At 36.5% G+C, this 20,019-nt stretch overlaps 1 protein-coding gene across 1 annotated transcript; it reads left to right on the plus strand.

Annotated features, from left to right (window-relative positions):
* The first annotated feature begins 1,283 nt into the window (after window positions 1–1,283).
* On the plus strand, window positions 1,284–19,584 carry LOC122844496 (periostin-like). Its single transcript, XM_044140004.1, has 23 exons — window positions 1,284–1,538; window positions 2,309–2,407; window positions 9,420–9,484; window positions 9,567–9,724; window positions 9,995–10,159; window positions 10,238–10,384; window positions 10,485–10,626; window positions 12,186–12,398; window positions 12,751–12,885; window positions 13,067–13,212; window positions 13,614–13,750; window positions 14,034–14,164; window positions 14,256–14,386; window positions 15,626–15,728; window positions 15,823–15,890; window positions 15,992–16,037; window positions 16,116–16,148; window positions 16,946–17,155; window positions 17,281–17,319; window positions 17,681–17,725; window positions 17,841–17,927; window positions 18,005–18,040; window positions 18,168–19,584. Exons 1-23 carry the CDS (start codon window positions 1,420–1,422, stop codon window positions 18,221–18,223), a joined length of 2,511 nt encoding a protein of 836 aa, XP_043995939.1. The 5' UTR covers window positions 1,284–1,419; the 3' UTR covers window positions 18,224–19,584.
* Window positions 19,585–20,019: the final 435 nt, after the last annotated feature.

Genomic DNA, 20,019 nt, shown 5'->3' on the forward strand with positions numbered 1-20,019 from the left:
TTATTTCATGATGGCAATGCCATAATTTTTTAATTTTGAATTGCCTCATTGCTGAAACTTGCTTAGAAATAAACTTGCCTTGCCTTAGAAAATTAGTGATATTACACAATAATAATAGTGTACAATAACAATAACAATTAGTGACAATGTCACAGAACCTCACTCAACAAAAATCCAAACTAAACCACTTTATATCATGACTGTACCTACACTGCATGGCATCAGAAGCTACTTAGGTTCCACTTACAAGAAACAACATGCCAGAAGAGGAGTAATTGCCAAAACCTTATGGAAAACTTTCCTTTCCAGACGCTATATTTGTCTGACATTTGAATGGCCTCTAAAAACCAATAGCATGGCATTGTCTTAGGTTCCCAGAAGTTTATCTGCTAAATGTAGTCAGGATTCAGATGTACAGCTTCTAAAAATCAGAAGTCAGGACTGTACAGAACACTCTCCACAGAGGCTGATTCATGATGGATTCTTTTCTTTCCTCTTTTGAAAGTTGTATCCGATTTGGCTTCAACACAGGAGAGCAAGACAGCTGCACACAAAAAAAAAGAAAACTGGGACTGTGTTTAAGAGTTGAGGTAATGAGCATGACAGCAAGAAGAAGGAAGGCAGAAAAGCTTTAGGAAAAATACAGAGACTTTGGGAGGAAAAGGTGGTTCAAATAATAAATTCACTTCAGAAAACACAAAGACAAACAAAATGGGAAAGCAGGATCAGAGTGAGGTATAAAATATGAATTAAAGAGGTCTTTAATGCAACACGTCAACAAAAAACAGACTTCTCTGAATCACCACAAAAGGCTGATCAAAGTGATTTGAAAAGATGTCATAAGCCAGTTGGCTTGAGAACAGATATTAGGAGTACAAAATTAAATTATGTGCATTTGTTTATTTTAAGCTTTTTTAGAAAAACAACAACAAAAAACATATTTTGACTACTGAAATCCTTTAACCAAAGCTCCCAATTGCACATTCCTTAAATTACTGTTAATTTTAAAAATTATTTACAGGATGCATTTTTTTTTTTATTCATTTGGTGTCCTTGGTGCTATGGGATGAGATGGTGGTTGAGCAAATTCATATAAAATGTGTGAAACAGCATGAGGAAGGAGGAGACAATGAACTTGTGCTGAGGTCTGTGCTGGAGGAAGGGTTTGGACTGAGAGGAAGGATGTGTGTGTGGTTGAGAGAAGAACGTCATGGTATGGAAAAGACAGTAGCAGAGTAAATAGAGAGTGGGTGTGTTGGAAAGTCAAGGATGTTGGTATAAAAGTTCCCCCTCTCACTTATGTGGTCCAATATCTTGTGGGTGGGTTTTTCAAAAAGGGTTGCAAGAGAGTGTATTCAAAGGACAAAAAGGAGAGTGTTTTGGTGGCCTTGAAGTGCAGAGGACTGATAACTCCTCAGGATGGATCAGCTACCAGTGGTGACTTTAGTGGTGGTGGCGCTCTTCTTTCTAGGAAGTGTGGATTCCTCAGCTTATGACAAAATAGTCACCCACAGTCGCATACGGGCAAGGAAAGAAGGGTAAGAACAGAGGAAATAATTGGAAGGATAGATTAGGAAAATTATTTGTACTTGGATAATCTTTACTGCAAAACAGAGTGATCAAATATTAGCTGTATCAGTGACAAATTAGTAGATATGTGTGTTTGTGAAAGGAAATGGCTTTCACAATCGGCTAAGAGTTACACTCAAGATAAGTTAATTTTGTGCTTTTTTTTTTGTGCAATTCAGCATTTCAGCACTTTGTTTAATTTAAATATGAGAATGAATGTCCCATTATTTTCAAAAGACATGATTGATAAAAAAAATTTCTAAACAAACTCAAAGTTGAACAAGTGGACATTTCCTTCACTAGCAGACACAAATATGAGCTTGTTAAAATATGTGTGATTAATATTTGCTGTCTTTTTTTGCTTTTTGCTTGTGTTCCACAATTACAGTGATTGATACAAAGTGACATTTATTGTCATTAAAATGAAACTAAGAACATAGGTATAGAAATCTTGTCAGTGATTTAAGTTTCTTTTACTGATAAGGACCTTAACATTTTTGCCATGTTTTCTGAGCAAGAAAAAAATTCTTACTCAAAAAAGTTTATTTTTCTTAGAAGTAAAAGAAACTTTTCACAGATTACTGGCATTTCTGCTACCATTTTTGCTCATTTGTGTGTCTTGTGAAACTAATCTACCATGTTCCCACCTACATATGACACTATTACTCCTCCCCGTGATTTTCACTTTGTTTTCTTTGCTTTCTTACCCTTCCTCCCCACAAAATTCTTTCTTTGACAGGCCCAATGTGTGTGCACTGCAGCAAGTGGAGGGAACCAAGAAAAAGTACTTCAGCACGTGCAGAAACTGGTACAAAAAATCCATCTGTGGCAAGAAGGCGTAAGTCTTCCGTACATTGCTGATTTGTTCAAATATAAATTGGGTCTTAGTATTGAACAGTCATCTAAAGTGCAAAGTGTTCCCTGCTTTATCAAATCCACTGAATAAAGAAAACTGTCAGATCAGAATGAATATTAGCTGTGAATATTTCTTTGCATGAAAATAATTCATCCCCAGCACTTTCAGGTGGATGAGGGCGGCTGAGTTTGAGTTCTCTAAATTTCTGCCTCTGTGGTCAACCAATCCATCCACTTTCTTCCCTAGAAAAAGAGGCAGAATTTTACATAATGTAAAACAACTGCACTCGTTGTCTTCTTTCATACTCCTTTTTCTCTAGTTTGGACTTGTAATGCAGTAAATTTCTTTGTTGAACTTATTCAATATTACCCAGCTGTGCATAAAATTCTGGAGATTCATCTGGTTTATTGAGATTTTAGTCCTTGTAAGCGTGTTGAGCTTTTGTGTGTGTTCATGGAAATGTTGTCTGTTCTTATTTTAACTAGTTATAATTTAAGGAAGATATTTTCAAGCCAAAATCTGGAAGAATGTCATGATGAATTTACAGCAACAATATTTTTTTCCTGGGAAACGCCTCACTGAATGAGTGTGTTATTAGGAAACATTCAATGGAGTGTAAGGCCCAGCTGGAGCTTCATACTTTCTCAAGCAAAGAGCGAGAAAAATGTGGTGCAGTCTTTCAGACTATCATTACCATCCAATCAAACTCATTAATCTAAAGAAACACCATATTAGACACCTGAGGAGATTTCAGAAATTAGAATAGAATATAATATCCTTTCTTGTCTCTCATCATGGAAATTCCTCTGTATCAGCACCTGAAATACAGGATATTCATATACACAGAGATAGCATTAATAATAAAAAAGAAAGAGACTGAAGAGTAAGGTCAAATATCAAATATTAGAATAAAACCACACAGTCATGAAAAATAGCATCCTTGGCTTCTTAGAAATGTTTACCTGTGTAATGTGAATGTACTAGCAGAGATTAGCAGGTTTACAGTTGCAACTTTTGACGTAATATACTTACACAATTCTCAAACTGCATCAGAAAGCATTGCTACTCAATTTTCCAAAAATTATTAGTGTCTTGCAGTCATGGTTCAGAGAATTTACTGCAAGACAAATTCCAGAACAGACATTTTGATAAGACACACTCACAGTTCTAGTGTCCTCAGACCTGTTTAATTTATCAAATCTATCAAATTAAAAAAAATTGTGAATCAGTAATTTAGATTGAATGTATGCCATTCTGATAATGTGACAAACTTTTCAACTAGAAGTGGTTTCTGATTTGGCCAAAAGGTCCTTCTGCCCAGGACATCGACAGCTGGAGCAGAACATGTGGAAAAGAAACAACCACTCCAAACATGTCATCTGTCAATTACACATTGACTAAATATTCCCTAACTCATCTGCAAAGACAGTCCCAGTTGTCTCCAAACTCCCCCACCCCAAAGGAGGGGGTAAGGGTGAAGGGGTGAGGTGTATTTCCTGTATGTCCAGGAAAAGGAAATGAGTGTTTGGGATTAACTCTACTTAGGCACTCAAATCAAACTTTGCTTCACATTCCTGGTGGCTGATGATGCTGAAAAACAAAACATATATATATATATATATATATATATATATATATATATATATATATATATATATATATATATATATATATATATATATATATATATAAAAGCAAACACATTTAAACATTTCTACTTTTAAATCTTAAATGCTTAGCTGACCTTAACTGAATTATTCTGCACACAAGTGAAGATCCATCACATTTGACACTTTGACCATCTTGTAGTGATAGAAGAGTGAAAAGAACAAAATAGAGACTGGTGTGTTTTGGGAGTGTGTGGGATGACAGAAGGAAAGGCTCTGTCAGGTGTCCTCCAGTCCAGACCTTGAGCGCCAGTGAATCAAATGGCTGAATTGCCTCTCAGAATGCAGCCAAGTTCTCCAGATTTCTGCTAATGACTTGATTATTTGACTCAGCTGTTGAAGGAGAGATGCATTTAATAGTTGCAACAACCGGTCCTCGAGGCCTGGATTTGATGACTCCAGCTCTTTCTTACTCAACAGAAACCCCTCTGCTTTTCAACTTTTACTCCCCAAAGGGACGTAGCATGTGTTTCTCTTGACATTTGGCTTGCATATTGGAGCTTGGATCTTGGAACAAAGTCACACCTGGCGTGAATGTGTTCTGGTTGCATGTCAGAAAATGGGTGGACTCTTCTGTTTGTTGTGATGGCAACTAGTGATACAAGCCAATAAGAGCATATTACTCCACATTTTATGCGTTCAGACACGAATGGAAGTGGTTCATTAACAGATACTCTGCAGTCTGGTTTAAAAGGAATGTAATTATTCAAACCTGTTAATAAACTGCTAATTCCTTCAACGTTTCTGGGTATCCATCATATTGGATTCTGAACTCGGGACTGCTCCACCACTCCTGACTTTCTTAGTCAGAATTTCATGTTTAGGGGTGATTACTGTTGTATTTTCAACTGGAAACTTGTAAAGTCCAATTATTATGTAAAAAAAAAAATAACAACATAGGCCTGAACTTCAAGAAAAGGAGTTGAAGCCACTTCTCTACGTATTTTAAGGTACAATCTAAATGTTGAGGAAGTACTGAATGAGGCCTTTAGAGTATAAAAGTTGTAAGAATAGTAAACAGGTTGAGATATATATAAGATGTAACTGAAGATATAAGACAGACAGTTTATCATCCATATGATTGGTTGATTGCATAACAGAGAAGAACTGCAACTGCTTTCATTAGATAAAATTATTTAGGTATGTGCGCTCATCTGGAGGCCACATTGCTCTGATGATTGCTTTCAGCGAACTGCCTTGTTCTGTCTCTGGTCTTTACTGCACATATTATCCTGTCAGAGTAAAAGCCAAGAAGGAGTGACTTCATACCACCTCTGACTGCCAACAATTGCGCAACCAGTATTTATGTATTCAAAATTCTAACGTAAAATAATATGAACATTTTGGCAATTTTCACAACAAAAGGCAGCAGATCAAAGGGGATTAAAGTTTGCCTGACTCAACCATTTCAAACTGTGAGACCAAAGATGTTCCTTACTAATGTATGCTAAAGAATAATGCATCACAAAGCGCAGCATTAGTCAGTTCTGTGTTTAAACAGTATTTGGAATTAGCCCTCCATCTGTTAATATATCTGAGCAAATTTTTAACCTAACCTATTTCAAGAATACTCCATCTGTGGATCAATGCTGTAGATCAGTTTTCCCTTTGCCTAACATTTTCTTTCTTTATTTGTGTCTCAGAGAAGATGTTTAAACTTATTGACCCCTTATTCAATATTCAGTAGTTTATCCAGCAGTCACCACACCCATTTTGTTTGCATCATATCCCTGCAGTAATGTGCAGCCTGAGTTCCCTAAAACTATTCCACTCTTTGAGAAAAGCACATTCATTTTCTCCCAGTTTCTTTTAGTTTCAAGTTGCTAATTTTGGACTAAGGAAATCTTTTACATGTCTTAACTGGCCCAGAACCAAGTGGACCAGTCACAACAGAAACTGAAATTAGAGCTTATTTTTTCTTCAATAGAGCAAAAACATACGGAAAACCTTGAGGATGGGGGTTGCAGAGGGCATTGTGTAAAATAGAATTCTTTTTTGAGCTCTAGATCAAGCTATATATATATATATATATATATATATATATACAGAGGAAAGCCGTTGTGGTGGATGTGGCAATACCAAGTGACTGCAACATCAGGAAAAAGGAGCATGAAAAACTAGAGAAATACCAGGGCCTAAGGGAGGAACTGGAGAGGGCCTGGAAGGTGAAGACCACAGTGGTGCCTGTGGTCATCGGGACCCTCGGGGCAGTCACCCCCAAACTGGAACAGTGGCTACAACAGATCCCAGGAACAACATCAGACATCTCAGTCCAGAAATGTGCAGTCCTAGGCACAGCCAAGATACTGCGCAGAACCCTCAAGCTCCCAGGCCTCTGGTAGAGGACCCGAGCTAAGAGGAAGAAGAATCACCACCCGCGGTGGGTGAGAAGGGAATTTAAATATATATATATATATTTTTTTTTTTACCGCTTAAGTATCAGTCAAATTCTGCATCTCCATCAGTCCATCCATTTTCTTCCGCTTTATCCGGGGTCGGGTCGCGGGGGTAGCAGCTTCAGAAGGGAGGTCCAGACGTCCCTCTCCCCAGCCACTTGTTCCAGCTGCTCCGGGGGAATCCCAAGGTGTTCCCTGGCCAGCTGAGAAACATAGTCCTTCCAGTGTGTCCTGGGTCTTCCCCGGGGCCTCCTCCCAGTGGGACCTGCCCAGAACACCTCACCAGGGAGGCATCCAGGAGGCATCCTGACCAGATGCCCGAGCCACCTCAACTGGCTTCTCTTGATGTGAAGGAGCAGCGGCTCTACTCTGAGTTTCTCCCGGATGACTGAGCTTCTCACCCTATCTCTAAGGGAGAGCCCAGACACCCTACGTAGAAAACCCATTTCATCCGCTTGTATCTGCGATCTCATTCTTGTCCTGGTCGTGGTTTTTGTCCTGTTTCACGACAAGGACAAAAACCACACTGCTCTTTCTGCATCTCAAGCCATAATGATTCTGCTACATTTCAGTGTCATTTCATGTTCTTGAAGAGTCACTTAAATACAACATTCTACATAGTAAGCCTGTGTAATAGCTTGGGTTGTAGTGTTCTGATTTTATTTCTGCCAGTTTCAATTTAAATTTGATAATTTCTCTGCCTTTGCACCTATAAATAGTTTGTTTGTACTGGGAGAACAGTACGCTTTGAAGACTGACTAATGCAGAGACACATCAACCTCAGCTGGTATTAAAACCCCATAGGCTTAACTTACTGAGGTTTCTTATGCTGCATCTTTAAAAAAAAATGGACCAGTGAACCACACTCTGGAATTATGTTAGAGTAAAATCGCATTTCTAAATAGACTAGAAAAACTAAAACTATGTGTTAACGGTGGAATTGTATCATGCCTGTGAACGTTTAGCAATATTTCCTTTGTTGCAGCAATGCTGTTTACCTGCTTTTTTTCTTTTGCGTCCAACAATGGCAGCAAAGACAGCAGTGGAGAAGCACCGTCATCCAGTGTGTGCATAGTTGGATTAAGATGTATTAACACATGGATCAGATTCTAGATCTGCCACAAATGCGTGAGCATTCCTATGGATGTTGGGCCGAGAGAAAAAGACAAAAAATACCCATTTTGATAGATTTTATGAGAAGTCTCTTATACATTTCTTAATTGTGTTCATGCGTACTTTATACATTTTCATCCAGTTTAGAGGAACCTCTCATAATTCCCAGATCTAGTACAGTTGAGAAAAAAATACATATCTTTCAGTTGGTTTGCACAAATTGCAAGCTAATCAAAAAGGAACAAAATTGTGTGCTGTGAATTACAGCACACAGCATGAATGCTCTCTGTAAAGACATTTAAATTTGCAATGAATGATGAAAGCTAGGTAAGGGACTGTTGGCTGAAAACCTAAATTTTGTTTTGCCTGGAAATCCCAGGTTCTGACTCGGATAACAATCCAAAAAGATTCCCGGTTAGCTTTGCACATTTACATGTTACATGATAATGTTATCCAAAAGATTTGAGCCTTATTTTTGACTCAGAAAGCAATATTTTGGTCTTATATCTTGTCTAATGTGACGGGGCCAGACACTTTCCGTTCTGGTGATTTTATCCTCTCCCTGGTCCTGTTCCCATGTGTTCAACTTTAAAAAATAAAATAGAAAGACATGAGTAAGAATATTCCAAGAATTGTTTCCCAACCAGTTGGAAGCAGGTTATGATAGGTTTTTGTTTACTCCTCATGATTTTCTATATTTTGTCTCCAACTGAACTGGGATGACCTGGTTCAGCTCAACCAGCATGGTTCCTTTTCTGCTACATCTATAAATCCATTCCAAAGTAATAAAAAGTGTCAAAGACTTGAAGGATTTGGGTCAGATCCAAACACTAAACTAGGGGGTTTAGTAGAACCCACTATTTGCACTAAATGCACCACTATCTTCAGCTTATCTTGTGAGCTGTGACTCCCTATCAGCTGAGCTGAAAAATGTAATTCAGGACATGTAGTGTGAATTTAGGCAGAATGATTTTCACATAAAATAATCTTGTCTACTTTCCTTGTTAACATGATAAGTGTTTGCCATGTAAGTCTTCTGTTTCCTATGGAGTAATAGAGCAAATCTATCAAGTCCAGTAAAGTTTCTCTCACTTTGATATTAACTCTTATAGACTTATTTTCTTCACCACATGGTAGCTGCAGAGTTTTTGTCTTTTGTTTTGCTCAGATTTTCATGTCTTTTGATATGTACGGCTCTGTTGCACTGACTTTCGTTATGTATGTTTATTTGTTATATTGTATGACATTCGCTGGATGTCATTAGCTGATTGCTGAGATAAATATTCATTAGGGTTTCCAAATGAGTTATCCGTTACAAATTTTTCACACTTTGTCTTGGGAAAAATTTATTATGTTTATTGTGCTTTGCTTATGTTTTCTCCTTGCAGTTATTTTTAAGAAGTCCCCCATACACCATGTTCTCCTCATTGAAAAATATTAAACTCAGCGAAAGTGCTGCTTTGTGTACTCTTGCTATGCAATTTCTTTTAGTTCACCAGTCATGATCCAAACAGTTGTCATTGTCTCATGGCTCCAGATGTTGTTTTCTTTTTTTCTCTCACTCAGCTGCCAAATCTGCTCCCTTGAGAGAGATTTTTTTTCATTATCTCAACTTGCATTGCATTCATATTTGATCTCCCTCTGTTTTATTTATTTTCATTTTGCTGCCAAAAAATTGAAACAATACTACACACAGCAACTGCAAGTACTTGAGTAATAATGAGGGGGGTTTTATTCTTATTCTACATCTGCTTCTGTTTTAATGATTAACAGTGAACCGAAACTTTCATGTTTGTATTTATTTTTCCCTTTTTCCAGGGAGGTCTTATATGAGTGTTGCCCTGGGTACATGAAGCTGGATGGAATGAAAGGATGCCCTGCAGGTGGGATCCACTGTAGTCTAAACTTATTGCTCTCTGTTGTTTTTGTCAAAAATTGCTAACTTTAATTTTCTCTATCCTACAGTGGCTCCAATTGACAATGTATATAATACTTTGGGGCTTGTAAAGGCTGAAACCACACAACGATACTCTGATATATCAAAGCTAAGACAGGAAATCGAAGGCACAGGCACATTCACTGTGTTTGCGCCCAGCAATGAGGCTTGGGACGAACTGAATCCTGTGAGTGATGTGGAGGTGTAAAATAATCTTGTAACAAATATTCTAATTTTTTAAACTTTTCACACTTTCTCACATTTATACCACACACTTTTACATTAAATTTGAGATTTATGTGATAGACCAAAATTGTTAAAATCCCAATGAAATACAATATTGTTTTGTGTTTATGGGTAACAGTTTAGGGAGTATGAATTCTTTTTCAAATTACTGTACATATTTGCATTAATAAAGCCATTTACTGTATTGTCTTCATTATTGTGACTTCCATAGACTGCACGGGCTGCATTAGAGGACAATGTGAATATTGAGCTTTTCAACGCGCTTCACTATCACATGGTAAACCATCGCCTGATGACCAAAGACATGAAGAATGGAATGCCTGTCACTTCAATGTACAATAGCCAGGCGATCTTCATCAACCACTATCCTAATGGGGTCAGTCTATGAAACAATCACTGGTGCAGAGTCATGTACTCGTAATGACTGGACTGAAAATTGTATCTCCCTCTTTAGGTTGTGACTGTGAACTGTGCCAGGATCATCCACGGTAACCAGATGGCAACTAATGGTGTGGTGCATGTCATAGATCGGGTGATCAGCTCTGTTACTGGTACAATCAAGGACTACCTGGAGAATGAAGAACAGCTCTCCTCTTTCAATGTGATCAAACTTGAATTGGCTTCAACAATTGAATCAGGTCTTGTCTTCTTTGGATTTACATTTAACACAATATTTCTTGTTGTTTTTGTGCTTTTCCTAGAATGCAGTATTTATTGCTGGTATTATGAATAAGTTGGGCCAGCCCGGTCAGTTTACGTTGTTTGCTCCAACAAATGAGGCTTTCGATAAGCTGACGCCAGGATTCATGGAGAGTATCTTTGAAAACGAGCCAGTCATTAAAGGTACAAACATGATAAAGCAAAAATCAAATTGCTTATTGTCTTATTATGATCTCAGCTGACTCTAAAATTTTGACTCCTTCAGTGCTCCTGGTGCTTATATAATTACCACTCTACATACTTTGCATGTACAAGCACAAGACACTATTTTAATGTTTTTTAAAACAATGCATTCACCCCATTTAATATCCATCTTTTTTAACTCAGTTAATATTTTTGAAAGGATTTGCCTTAAAACATCTCAAAAAAGTTTATAAATTAAATCAATTAAAGCCAAGATACTTAGTCATACGCATTCATTTACTTTCACGTCGTAACTCAAACTTGATACTAAAGACACAGTTTACTTCTATTATAGTTATGAATACATATTATGTAACTCTTTAATAGTTTACCTTAAATTGAGTCAATTCTAAGAATTGGATATTTTAAGTTTCAAAACATTTTGTTTAGGTAGATTTATGAAAAACAGTTATGCCTGTCTCAGGCATAACTGTTGGAGAAACAAAGAATCAAGCTACAAGAAATATTGCTCTTTGTGGTATTAAATTTAGCCACTATAATCATAAAATCATGGAATATCAGAACATCATATAAGACACTGTGTGCATTTACAGCCACACGCTAGTGCTGGCAAGAAAATATGGAATACACGGTTAATCTTGCTGGCCAGATGACTCCCATCAAGTTCCACAGCTGGGCATCCCATAAACTAAGCTTCTGTTCCATACCACAGGACTTAGGTCATCGTGCACAACACACTTGTACACACAAAGAAGTGTGTAATGTCAAACTGACATAGTGACTATTAGCTAATAATTTTGATTTGGGCTCAAAAGATAAGAGGGAGTGTGTACAAGCTGCCTTCAAACCTCAGTAAACAAGCCAAATATACAAAAGTTATTTTCTACAAAATTGTTAAGACATATCTCTGAGAAGAGCACTCCTTTTTTTAGTTGAAAGAATTAACATTTGAGCATCGCAGATGTCACATTATCAACAGCTACACCTCATTATTTAGTTAAAATCAAGTTCTAGCGCAATATCAGACAAAATACCACATCTATTATCTAACCACAATACACATTAATAAGCATGAAGTTATTTTATGAGCAGCATATTCAAGTGAGAAGATATTCAATTCCACATCCTGGTGGTGAAAAAATTACATCTGAGAGATGTCTGAAAGCACCAAAAACATTGAAGTGAAAATCAGAAGTAGCCTATCGAACAATGTAAGGTTGTTAATGGTTTCATAAAAACATGTTGATTTGACCTAATCATTACACAACACAAAGGCAGAAGAAGCAACAACCAAAATATCAAATGTATCACAGGCGTTATATGATGTCCGTCAGCCTTACCACCTTAAGGCTTACTCAATCTACTTTTTTGCTGACAAGCTAGCCTTGATCAGTGAAGGCATGGACTCTACTTGACCTCTGAGGGTGGGCTGTTGATACAGCTCACAGACATTTGATTGAATTGATATCTGGAGAATTTTGATCATAACTTTATTTAATTGCCTTAATATGACCTGAGCAGCACCTTCTATATTTCAGCCCTGGTGACCTACCACCTGCTGAACAGTGTCCAGTGTGCAGAAGCAATCATGGCAGGATCAGTGTATGAGACTGAAGAGGGCAGCACCATAGAGATTGGCTGTGACGGTGACAGTCTGACTGTAAACGGCATCAAAATGGTGCTGAAGAAGGATATCGTAGCCTCCAATGGAGTAATTCACCTCATAGACCAGGTGCTCATCCCTGATTCAGGTAAGTGACTTCTCCATAACTATTTGATGTCATTTAACTGCACGACAGCGACTTGCAAAAATTTAAAAAAATAAAAACAAAAAACATTAAGCAGTCATTTGACCAGATCATCTTCCTCCATATGTTTTTTGTTTTGTTTTTTTTCACATAACTGTGAAGAGTACCACAACTGGCTTGTTGCAAACTTGGGAATTCAAAAAGATTTCAACAGTGGATTTTTTCTTGTTTTTTTTTATCCATTTAGCAAGTGTACTGTCAAATTAAAATAGTTTTGATGTAGAGAAAGTCAAGCGGTTTGAATACTTTTACAAGTGTGTGTTTGAGTTTTCCATGTTTGTATGCCCTTGATTAGCCAAGGAAGTGAGGGAACTGGTTGGAAAATCCCAGAGCACTTTTGGCGACTTGGTCTCTGAAATGGGTTTAACTTCTTCCCTGAGTTCGGACACACAGTACACACTCCTCGCTCCCCTAAATGCCGTCTTCACAGGTCAGTTGAAATAAGTTCTACCGAACTTATTTCAGAAGCCTATAAACAAGCTATTCTGTGTAATAGGTTTACATTTCATGTCATTAACATCTTACACACAGAAAAGAAAGTGGAAGCGATCTTCTGCAATATTTTTTTTTCTAGCTTTATTTTAAAACTAACTTTAATGTGTGCTTTTCAGACGAAGTGATGGCAGATGATGAGTACCTGAAACTCATTCTGGAAAACCACATGTTGAAGTTAAAAATCTCACTGAGTATGCTGTTCAACGGACAGCTGCTGGAAACACTTTCTGGCAAACTACTCAGAGTCTTCATCTATCGCACTGTGAGAGCTATGTCTGTGTCTGTTTTTGAGAACTGAGAATAAAGTATGTCAAAATATAATTATAGATAAATATATTTGAAGTGAAAGCCAATGGCAAACATTGGCTTCCATCTTTGAAGTCTTAAGTCAGTGGACTTAAGATTTCTGTTTGTCGATATTTTAGTTGTATTTCGGCTGTAATCTAAAGCTGCAAACTAGTTAAATATGTTTCTGCTTGCTCGGTTTGGAAACTACAATCATATGGGATTCGTTTCTTCATAGAAACATTGTATTGTTTAGTTTGATTGATTGTGATTAAAGAGGATTGTGTGACAGAACCAACTCCCCTTTCAAGAAATTGTTTCCAGATTCAAACAGTGAATGTTAAATGTGTGATTGAACTCTCTTTTCTCTTTTCAAAGGCTGTGTGCATAGAAAGTGCATGCATGGTGCGAGGCAGTAAAGAGGGAATGAATGGGGCCCTTCATGTGATGACATCATTGATCAAACCAGCCGACAAAACGACCTTTGAACTCCTGGATGCTGATGGAAATTTTAAGTGAGAACATTTTTTTTTTCATATATTTATTTTACATTTAAAATGAACCATACCAAACCCATAAGAAAATGTTTCTGCGTTTTCTAATGTATGTCAGATTAAAAGATCCCTTTATGGTGCTTCTTAGCAGCTTACATGCTCTTCTTTTGCCTTGACTGGTTGTATATTTTAAAATGGTAACATAATTTCTGTTGAATGTTCATGATCCTTAATTCCTGTGTTTTTTTAATTAACATTTTTAAATGTTTTTGTTTGTTTCTTTCTTCTCTAATGGCATTGGCAGGGTTTTCTTGTCACTGATGGAAACAGCTGGTCTGGGAGATTTGCTGAGGCAGAATGGCTCTTACACAGTCTTTGCTCCAACTGACAAGGCATTTGAAGCCCTTGGTGCAGATGACTTAGATTTGCTTAAAAGTTAGTATCCATCAAAACCCCACCACGATTTTAGTAGCTCAGGTATGAATTTGAGTAATCAAATCAAAATTGTCTGTGTTGTCATTGGCAGGTGATTTAAATGCTTTGAGAAACATTCTTCTCTACCACTTCAGTGAGGGCATCATCATCAATGGAGGACTAGAAGCTAAAGTGACTAATCTGCTGAAAAGTCTGCAGGGCAAACCCCTCCAACTTAAATCTGTAAGAGCTATTCCATTTCTTCTATGTCTTCAATGCAAAAGCAGAAATTGACTGAATACATCCACCTGTCATCAATTAAGTGGTCATTTTGAAACCAAGATCATTCTGTTTGTTTTTTGTTTTTTGGAGCAAGCCCCAAACTCTCCACAAGAAGGCATCCTAATTAGATGCCCAAATTGCCAAAGTTGACTCCTTTTGAATAGCAGATGAAGTTCCTGACCAAACACAGCCACCTTATATAAAAAGCTAATTTCAGCTTCTTGTAGCAGGAATCTTGTTCTTTTATTCATGACCTATAGGTTACCTCAAGTGACTACAGGCAAGAGTATGAACTGAGACAGTTAAGTAAATTTACAGCTTGCTTTTGGGCTCAGATTTTTTTTTTCATCACAACAAACTGAAGCAAAAGACACCTTTCTCCAGATGACATCCTACCCAATCTACCATTCTCTGGTTCCACAGGAAGATGTTTCATCTCCTCCAATGGCATCAGAGACTGAGTTCTAATATGGAGGGAATTATCTTTTTTCTTTTTCCTCTTTTTCCTATTAATCTAATTCTTAGCAGGTGTTTTGTTTTCTATACTTGACCACATATTTTCAGAACTTAAAAATTGTATATGTAAGATCCTAAAACAAGTTCAAAATCTGCTTTCAAATGGATTTAAATACAGTATCACCAAAAAAAATGGAAACTTACTTCCAACTTCAGGTAAATTGCATGCAGAAGCATCTGTTGAATGAAATATATTGTAGGTGTTAAAGATAAAACACAGGTTGAGTGCTTTTTAACACTCAGCCTTTGTTTTACCTTGAACTACCTTTACTGTTTCTTCATAAACATGCTTTTATTATTGTGTAATAAAATTTTATGGCCACACATTCTGAGAATTTGAGTATTGGACTCAACTTTTTTCCAACTTTCTCATTTTAAACTCACATCAGAGAAGTCTATATCAAAGTGCTTCAAGGCTAACAATATGCTGTGGAGAACAGCCAGGAGTAATAAAGCATGATATTTTATCTTAAACATCAATGCAAATTCTTTACCTTCACTCCTCATGTCTACCTCCCATGGAGCCTCTACCTGCTACAGCTTGTTTATTTTTGGAGTCAGCTACAATGAAGTGTTACAATATTTTGTCTTTGGAATACATTTTTCCTTCAAAATTATAAAAATAGAAACTTTTTCTTAAGGTTTGATGTTTTTATTTTTATTTTTTTTCTCTTTACCCCAAAGGAAAATAATTTTATCCGTGTCAACTCAGTGGAGATTCCCAAGAGTGATCTAATGGCTACAAATGGCGTGGTCCATGTGGTGGAAAATGTTCTCTACCCAACAGGTAAGAAAAGGCATGCAACACCCCATCATGTGTGTTCGAGTGGCATAATATACATAATGCATTTTCAAGAAGATATGTTGCATGTCATGTATAGACCTTCCTGTGGGCAGTCAGGACCTCCTGTTGGTGCTGCAAAAGCTGATCAAGTATATTGAAATAAAGGTATTGGAACAACAGAAAAAAGAAAAACAATAATCACGACTAAAAGAGAAAACTAGTCTGTTTAGTATATCATCTAACTGTTTGTGCTTTTTGTTCTTTAGTTTGTTTCTGGATTTACTTACGCTGAGATCCCACTCACCTTTATTAGTAGGTGTTCCTTCTTTTTCCTTTATTGCTGTAAGATGAGTAAAAATTGAAGCTAAAACTGATTTTACTACTTTACAGAAAGGATCGTCACAACTACCCATTACTTTGAAGGTAAGACTAACACCACTGTTAAAAGATATAGACCTTTTGATTGTGTGGAGTTGATTGTGTGATTTGTTGTGGAGTCCCTGACAGGCTCTACTGGTATAAATGTTGTTTAATAAATAATAACTACCTTAGAAATCCATTACGAAGCAAGATGATTCTATCCAGTACATTAGAACTATTGTCTGGTCCTTCTACTTTTTTTCTCCACTCTTATTATCATTTAAGTCTACTTGGGTCTGTTAGTATTTCTAAGTAATTACAAATGGGGTAGTAAGGGATCTGACTGGGGAACCTAGAATTAAGGAGATATAGACAGATTTGGGCCTCATTTGCATAATGTGGGCATTGCTCTACTCTTGTGTTGATGAAAGAGCTGGGCCAAAAAATTTAAGCTTTAAATTTACATAGTTCAACTCTCACAGGGAGTTCATCACCAACTCCCTGTGGTTCCATGATTTGGATTATGACAGAAAGAACTAGATTACCGATATCGGTGGTTGGAATGAGCTTCCTTTGCATGGTGGATGTGTGGATCCATAATCTTTGGTTGTTGGTTAATTTAGAACAATTATTGCTAATCTTTTGTGAGACAGTTACTCAAGACTTTAGTAAAATTAGTCATAACCTGTAGAAAAATAGTAACCATGTTTCTGACTCAAAATGCTTTTGTTTAACAGGTACAACTTAATCCACTGCAAAAAGCAGAATAAAAAAATCAAAAAATTTTTAAAGCTACATTTTATGATTAGAAATGCCTATGCAGCATTTATGAACATAACTTTTAACATTTTTCATTTTAGTACCAGAAACAAAAACAGTGATCATCAAAGAAAATCAACCTTCAGTTAAAACAGTTACCACAGTCATTGAAGGGAAGCCAACCATCAAACAGGTAACAAGAGTGATAAAACCAAATGGCTCAAAGGTGGTTGGTGAGGTGGATCGGTCCACCAAAACAGTAACCAGGGTCATCAGCAGACAGCCCACCAAGGTCACAAGAATTATCGGAGGTAAGTTAAGAAAAAAAATAGCATTTGGAAAATGTATTCATCATTTCTTTTGCAAGTCCAAAACAACCAAGGAAGTATAAAAAGCAACAAACTCATCACTTGTGATCTGATGTGTTTTAATGCAGGTAGAGAAGACAGAACTGGTAGGAGGAGGACAGAAACAAGTAGGTTCTAAAATGATTAATCCTTTCCAGAGGGCATTGAGCCTTGATCTAAGACTAAAGCTCTTTCAACAAAAACATTCTCTATCTTCCTAAACTTTGAAATGTTGTGGTGTGACCTTAGACAGGCTTTTCATTGTCTTTTTAGTGTGACTATATTAAATATTAGCATTAGATTACAAACTTACCTGCATATCTAAAACAAAATGGCTAAAAAGCCCGTCAAAATTCTTTCCTCAACTTGACTGAAATGCTAAAATGTAGTGAACAGATTTCAGCCTGAAAGGACTAAGCAAATTCAGTCAATAGGGATTCAAAACTGTTAAATGATACCCAACCTTCTTCTCCCATCCTCATCTTAAAGGTGAAACCACAATCACCACGGTGAACGAGCCTCAGATCATTGCGGGTAAGAAGTCTGCATATTAATGCATAAAAACAGTTGAGTTTAAGAAGACAGGACAAAAATCAATATTAATGCATGTCCAGTGACCATCTTTAAAGAGGTTTGTTTGCACATTCAGTCCCAGATTTGTCTAAGATAACCAGCTTCGGTGATAATCCAGCTCTGCTGAACGAAGAATCTGGGAAAATCACCAGAATCATTCAAGGTGAAAGCCTTTTCCTGCAAATCTATAAAAATTTAGCATTGGATCAGCCTGACTGAAAAAGTTGTTTTCTTTTACAGAGGGCAGAGGATTTGCTGCAGCCAGGAAGCCACCAAGTAAGATCCTGGCTAGAAATATAAAGCCGTAACCTGCAATTATTTTGTTCTGTAGCCTAATTTAACTGTTTCCCATTTATCCTCCATCACAAACCCGATATAATTAGTCCTGTTTTATGTTTCACAGCTGGAGTAAAACGAACAGTAAGACTGGTCAAACGTCATTACAAACCAAAGGAGTGATGTCAAACAAAACAAATGCATGATCAGTGCTCCTGGTTGAGTTCTGGTGTACCTGTGGACTAATTCAGATTAATCAAGTGAATCAAGCAATTTATTTGTCTTAACATCATCTAAGCCAATCTCTGTGTGGTAGGAATGATGTGCTTTAGTTTTGTAATAAAATTGAAATACTTTTCATGTGAATGTTACATCTTAAAGCCACAATTTTGTATTGGAATAAATGGGAATGAAAGATAAGGCATTTCACAAATGATTCTTTAAAGTTGTTGTGTTGTGAAGACATTTCTTAGGAAGACTTTTGGAAGGTTTATAATGAGTTTTTGTATAAAATTGTGCTTCTAACATCATGACAAACAGTGTTGTAATATCATTATGCTGTTATTCAAGTGGTAGTGAAAAATAAATTGGATATTTTTTCTCAGTTTTCAAGAAACCTTTTGTTTTGGAATACTAAACTTTTGTCTTTGTCCAGAATATGAGTTTCTACCATGTTTGCATCTAACATTAACAATGTTGTTGAAAAAAAAACTAAAAAAATAGTACATTTGTAAATACATCTGAAATAGACTTTGTTTCATTTGTTTTTCGTATTGCTGAGATATTACCTCAAATATTTAGCAATAGAGCATATTGCCCCCTAATGTAAAATGAGATGTCATCAACAAAAGTTATGTCATTTGCAAGAATGTTTCAGTTACCAGTGCTTAAAAAGATACCAGTGATTGGAGCATTTACTTACTGTGGATTTATTTATTAAAATTTTGGGTCAATGTTATAATTGCTGTTAAATTATGTCAATGTTGTTTTAAAAGTTATTTGTGAAATGAAATTAGTTTCAGACATGGAACGGGTCATCTGAGAATATATTTGGAATTATTTGACATCTATGTTTCAATGACTCGATCCTTCTGTAGTAAGTCTGATTAGGAACCTAAGCTGCTTACAGGAAACATGATTAACTTTTCAAAACTTGATAGCAACAAGCTTTATATCATCAACTTCTAGCTTATGTATAATAAAATGGGGTAGGCCACGCCCACTTAAGTCTGAACATTTTTGTATCATAATAAAAGCTTCTTTGACTAAATTTATATTTCAAAGTGGATTGCGTAGCTGATTTTGAAAACTTCATATTTTCATCACTATGCTTATAAGATAAGGGTGAAATGATAATGATTGCTAAAAAAGTATGAAATCTGATAACTAAATTTCAGGAAAAAATACTAAGAATGTTATTGGTTGAATTTTACATTTGGTAACCTGTAACTTATGGCTCACCATGAAGTCTCTTGTATTTTGTAAACAGTACATACATAACTGAAGCTTTTACGTGTGTATTAAAAAATTTTATATTAATCACACTTAAGTGCTGCAATTAATCACAATTACTATGCCTAGTCTTGTGCTTCAATTAGAAATATGCATGCAGTTATGGCTATTGCAGGAATGGTGCCCTGGTCAAGCCCCTGCTTCTGAAGAACTCCAACCAATTAAAATACCATCAGTTATATATGATTTCTATTTCTTGAGTGCTCTACACCTTGATCATGTAGCCCGTGTCAAATAATGCCACTATTTGCACATTTTTAAAAAATTGTTTAAGAAAATATTTTATTGTGTGGTGTCTGACTCCAACCCAGACAACAATATGCCTGAAGAATTACAATAGCTTTATTGCGTAAAAGATTTATAATCATATAAATCCTGGAGCAAAATACATGACATACCTCCAGTTACACAGAATTGTTGAGACATGTTAGTTCCACAATTGTCTTTGCAACTATGCCAATCACACC

This window comes from Gambusia affinis, linkage group LG15 (genome assembly GCF_019740435.1).
Source record: "Gambusia affinis linkage group LG15, SWU_Gaff_1.0, whole genome shotgun sequence".
Classification (NCBI taxonomy): Eukaryota; Metazoa; Chordata; class Actinopteri; order Cyprinodontiformes; family Poeciliidae; genus Gambusia; species Gambusia affinis.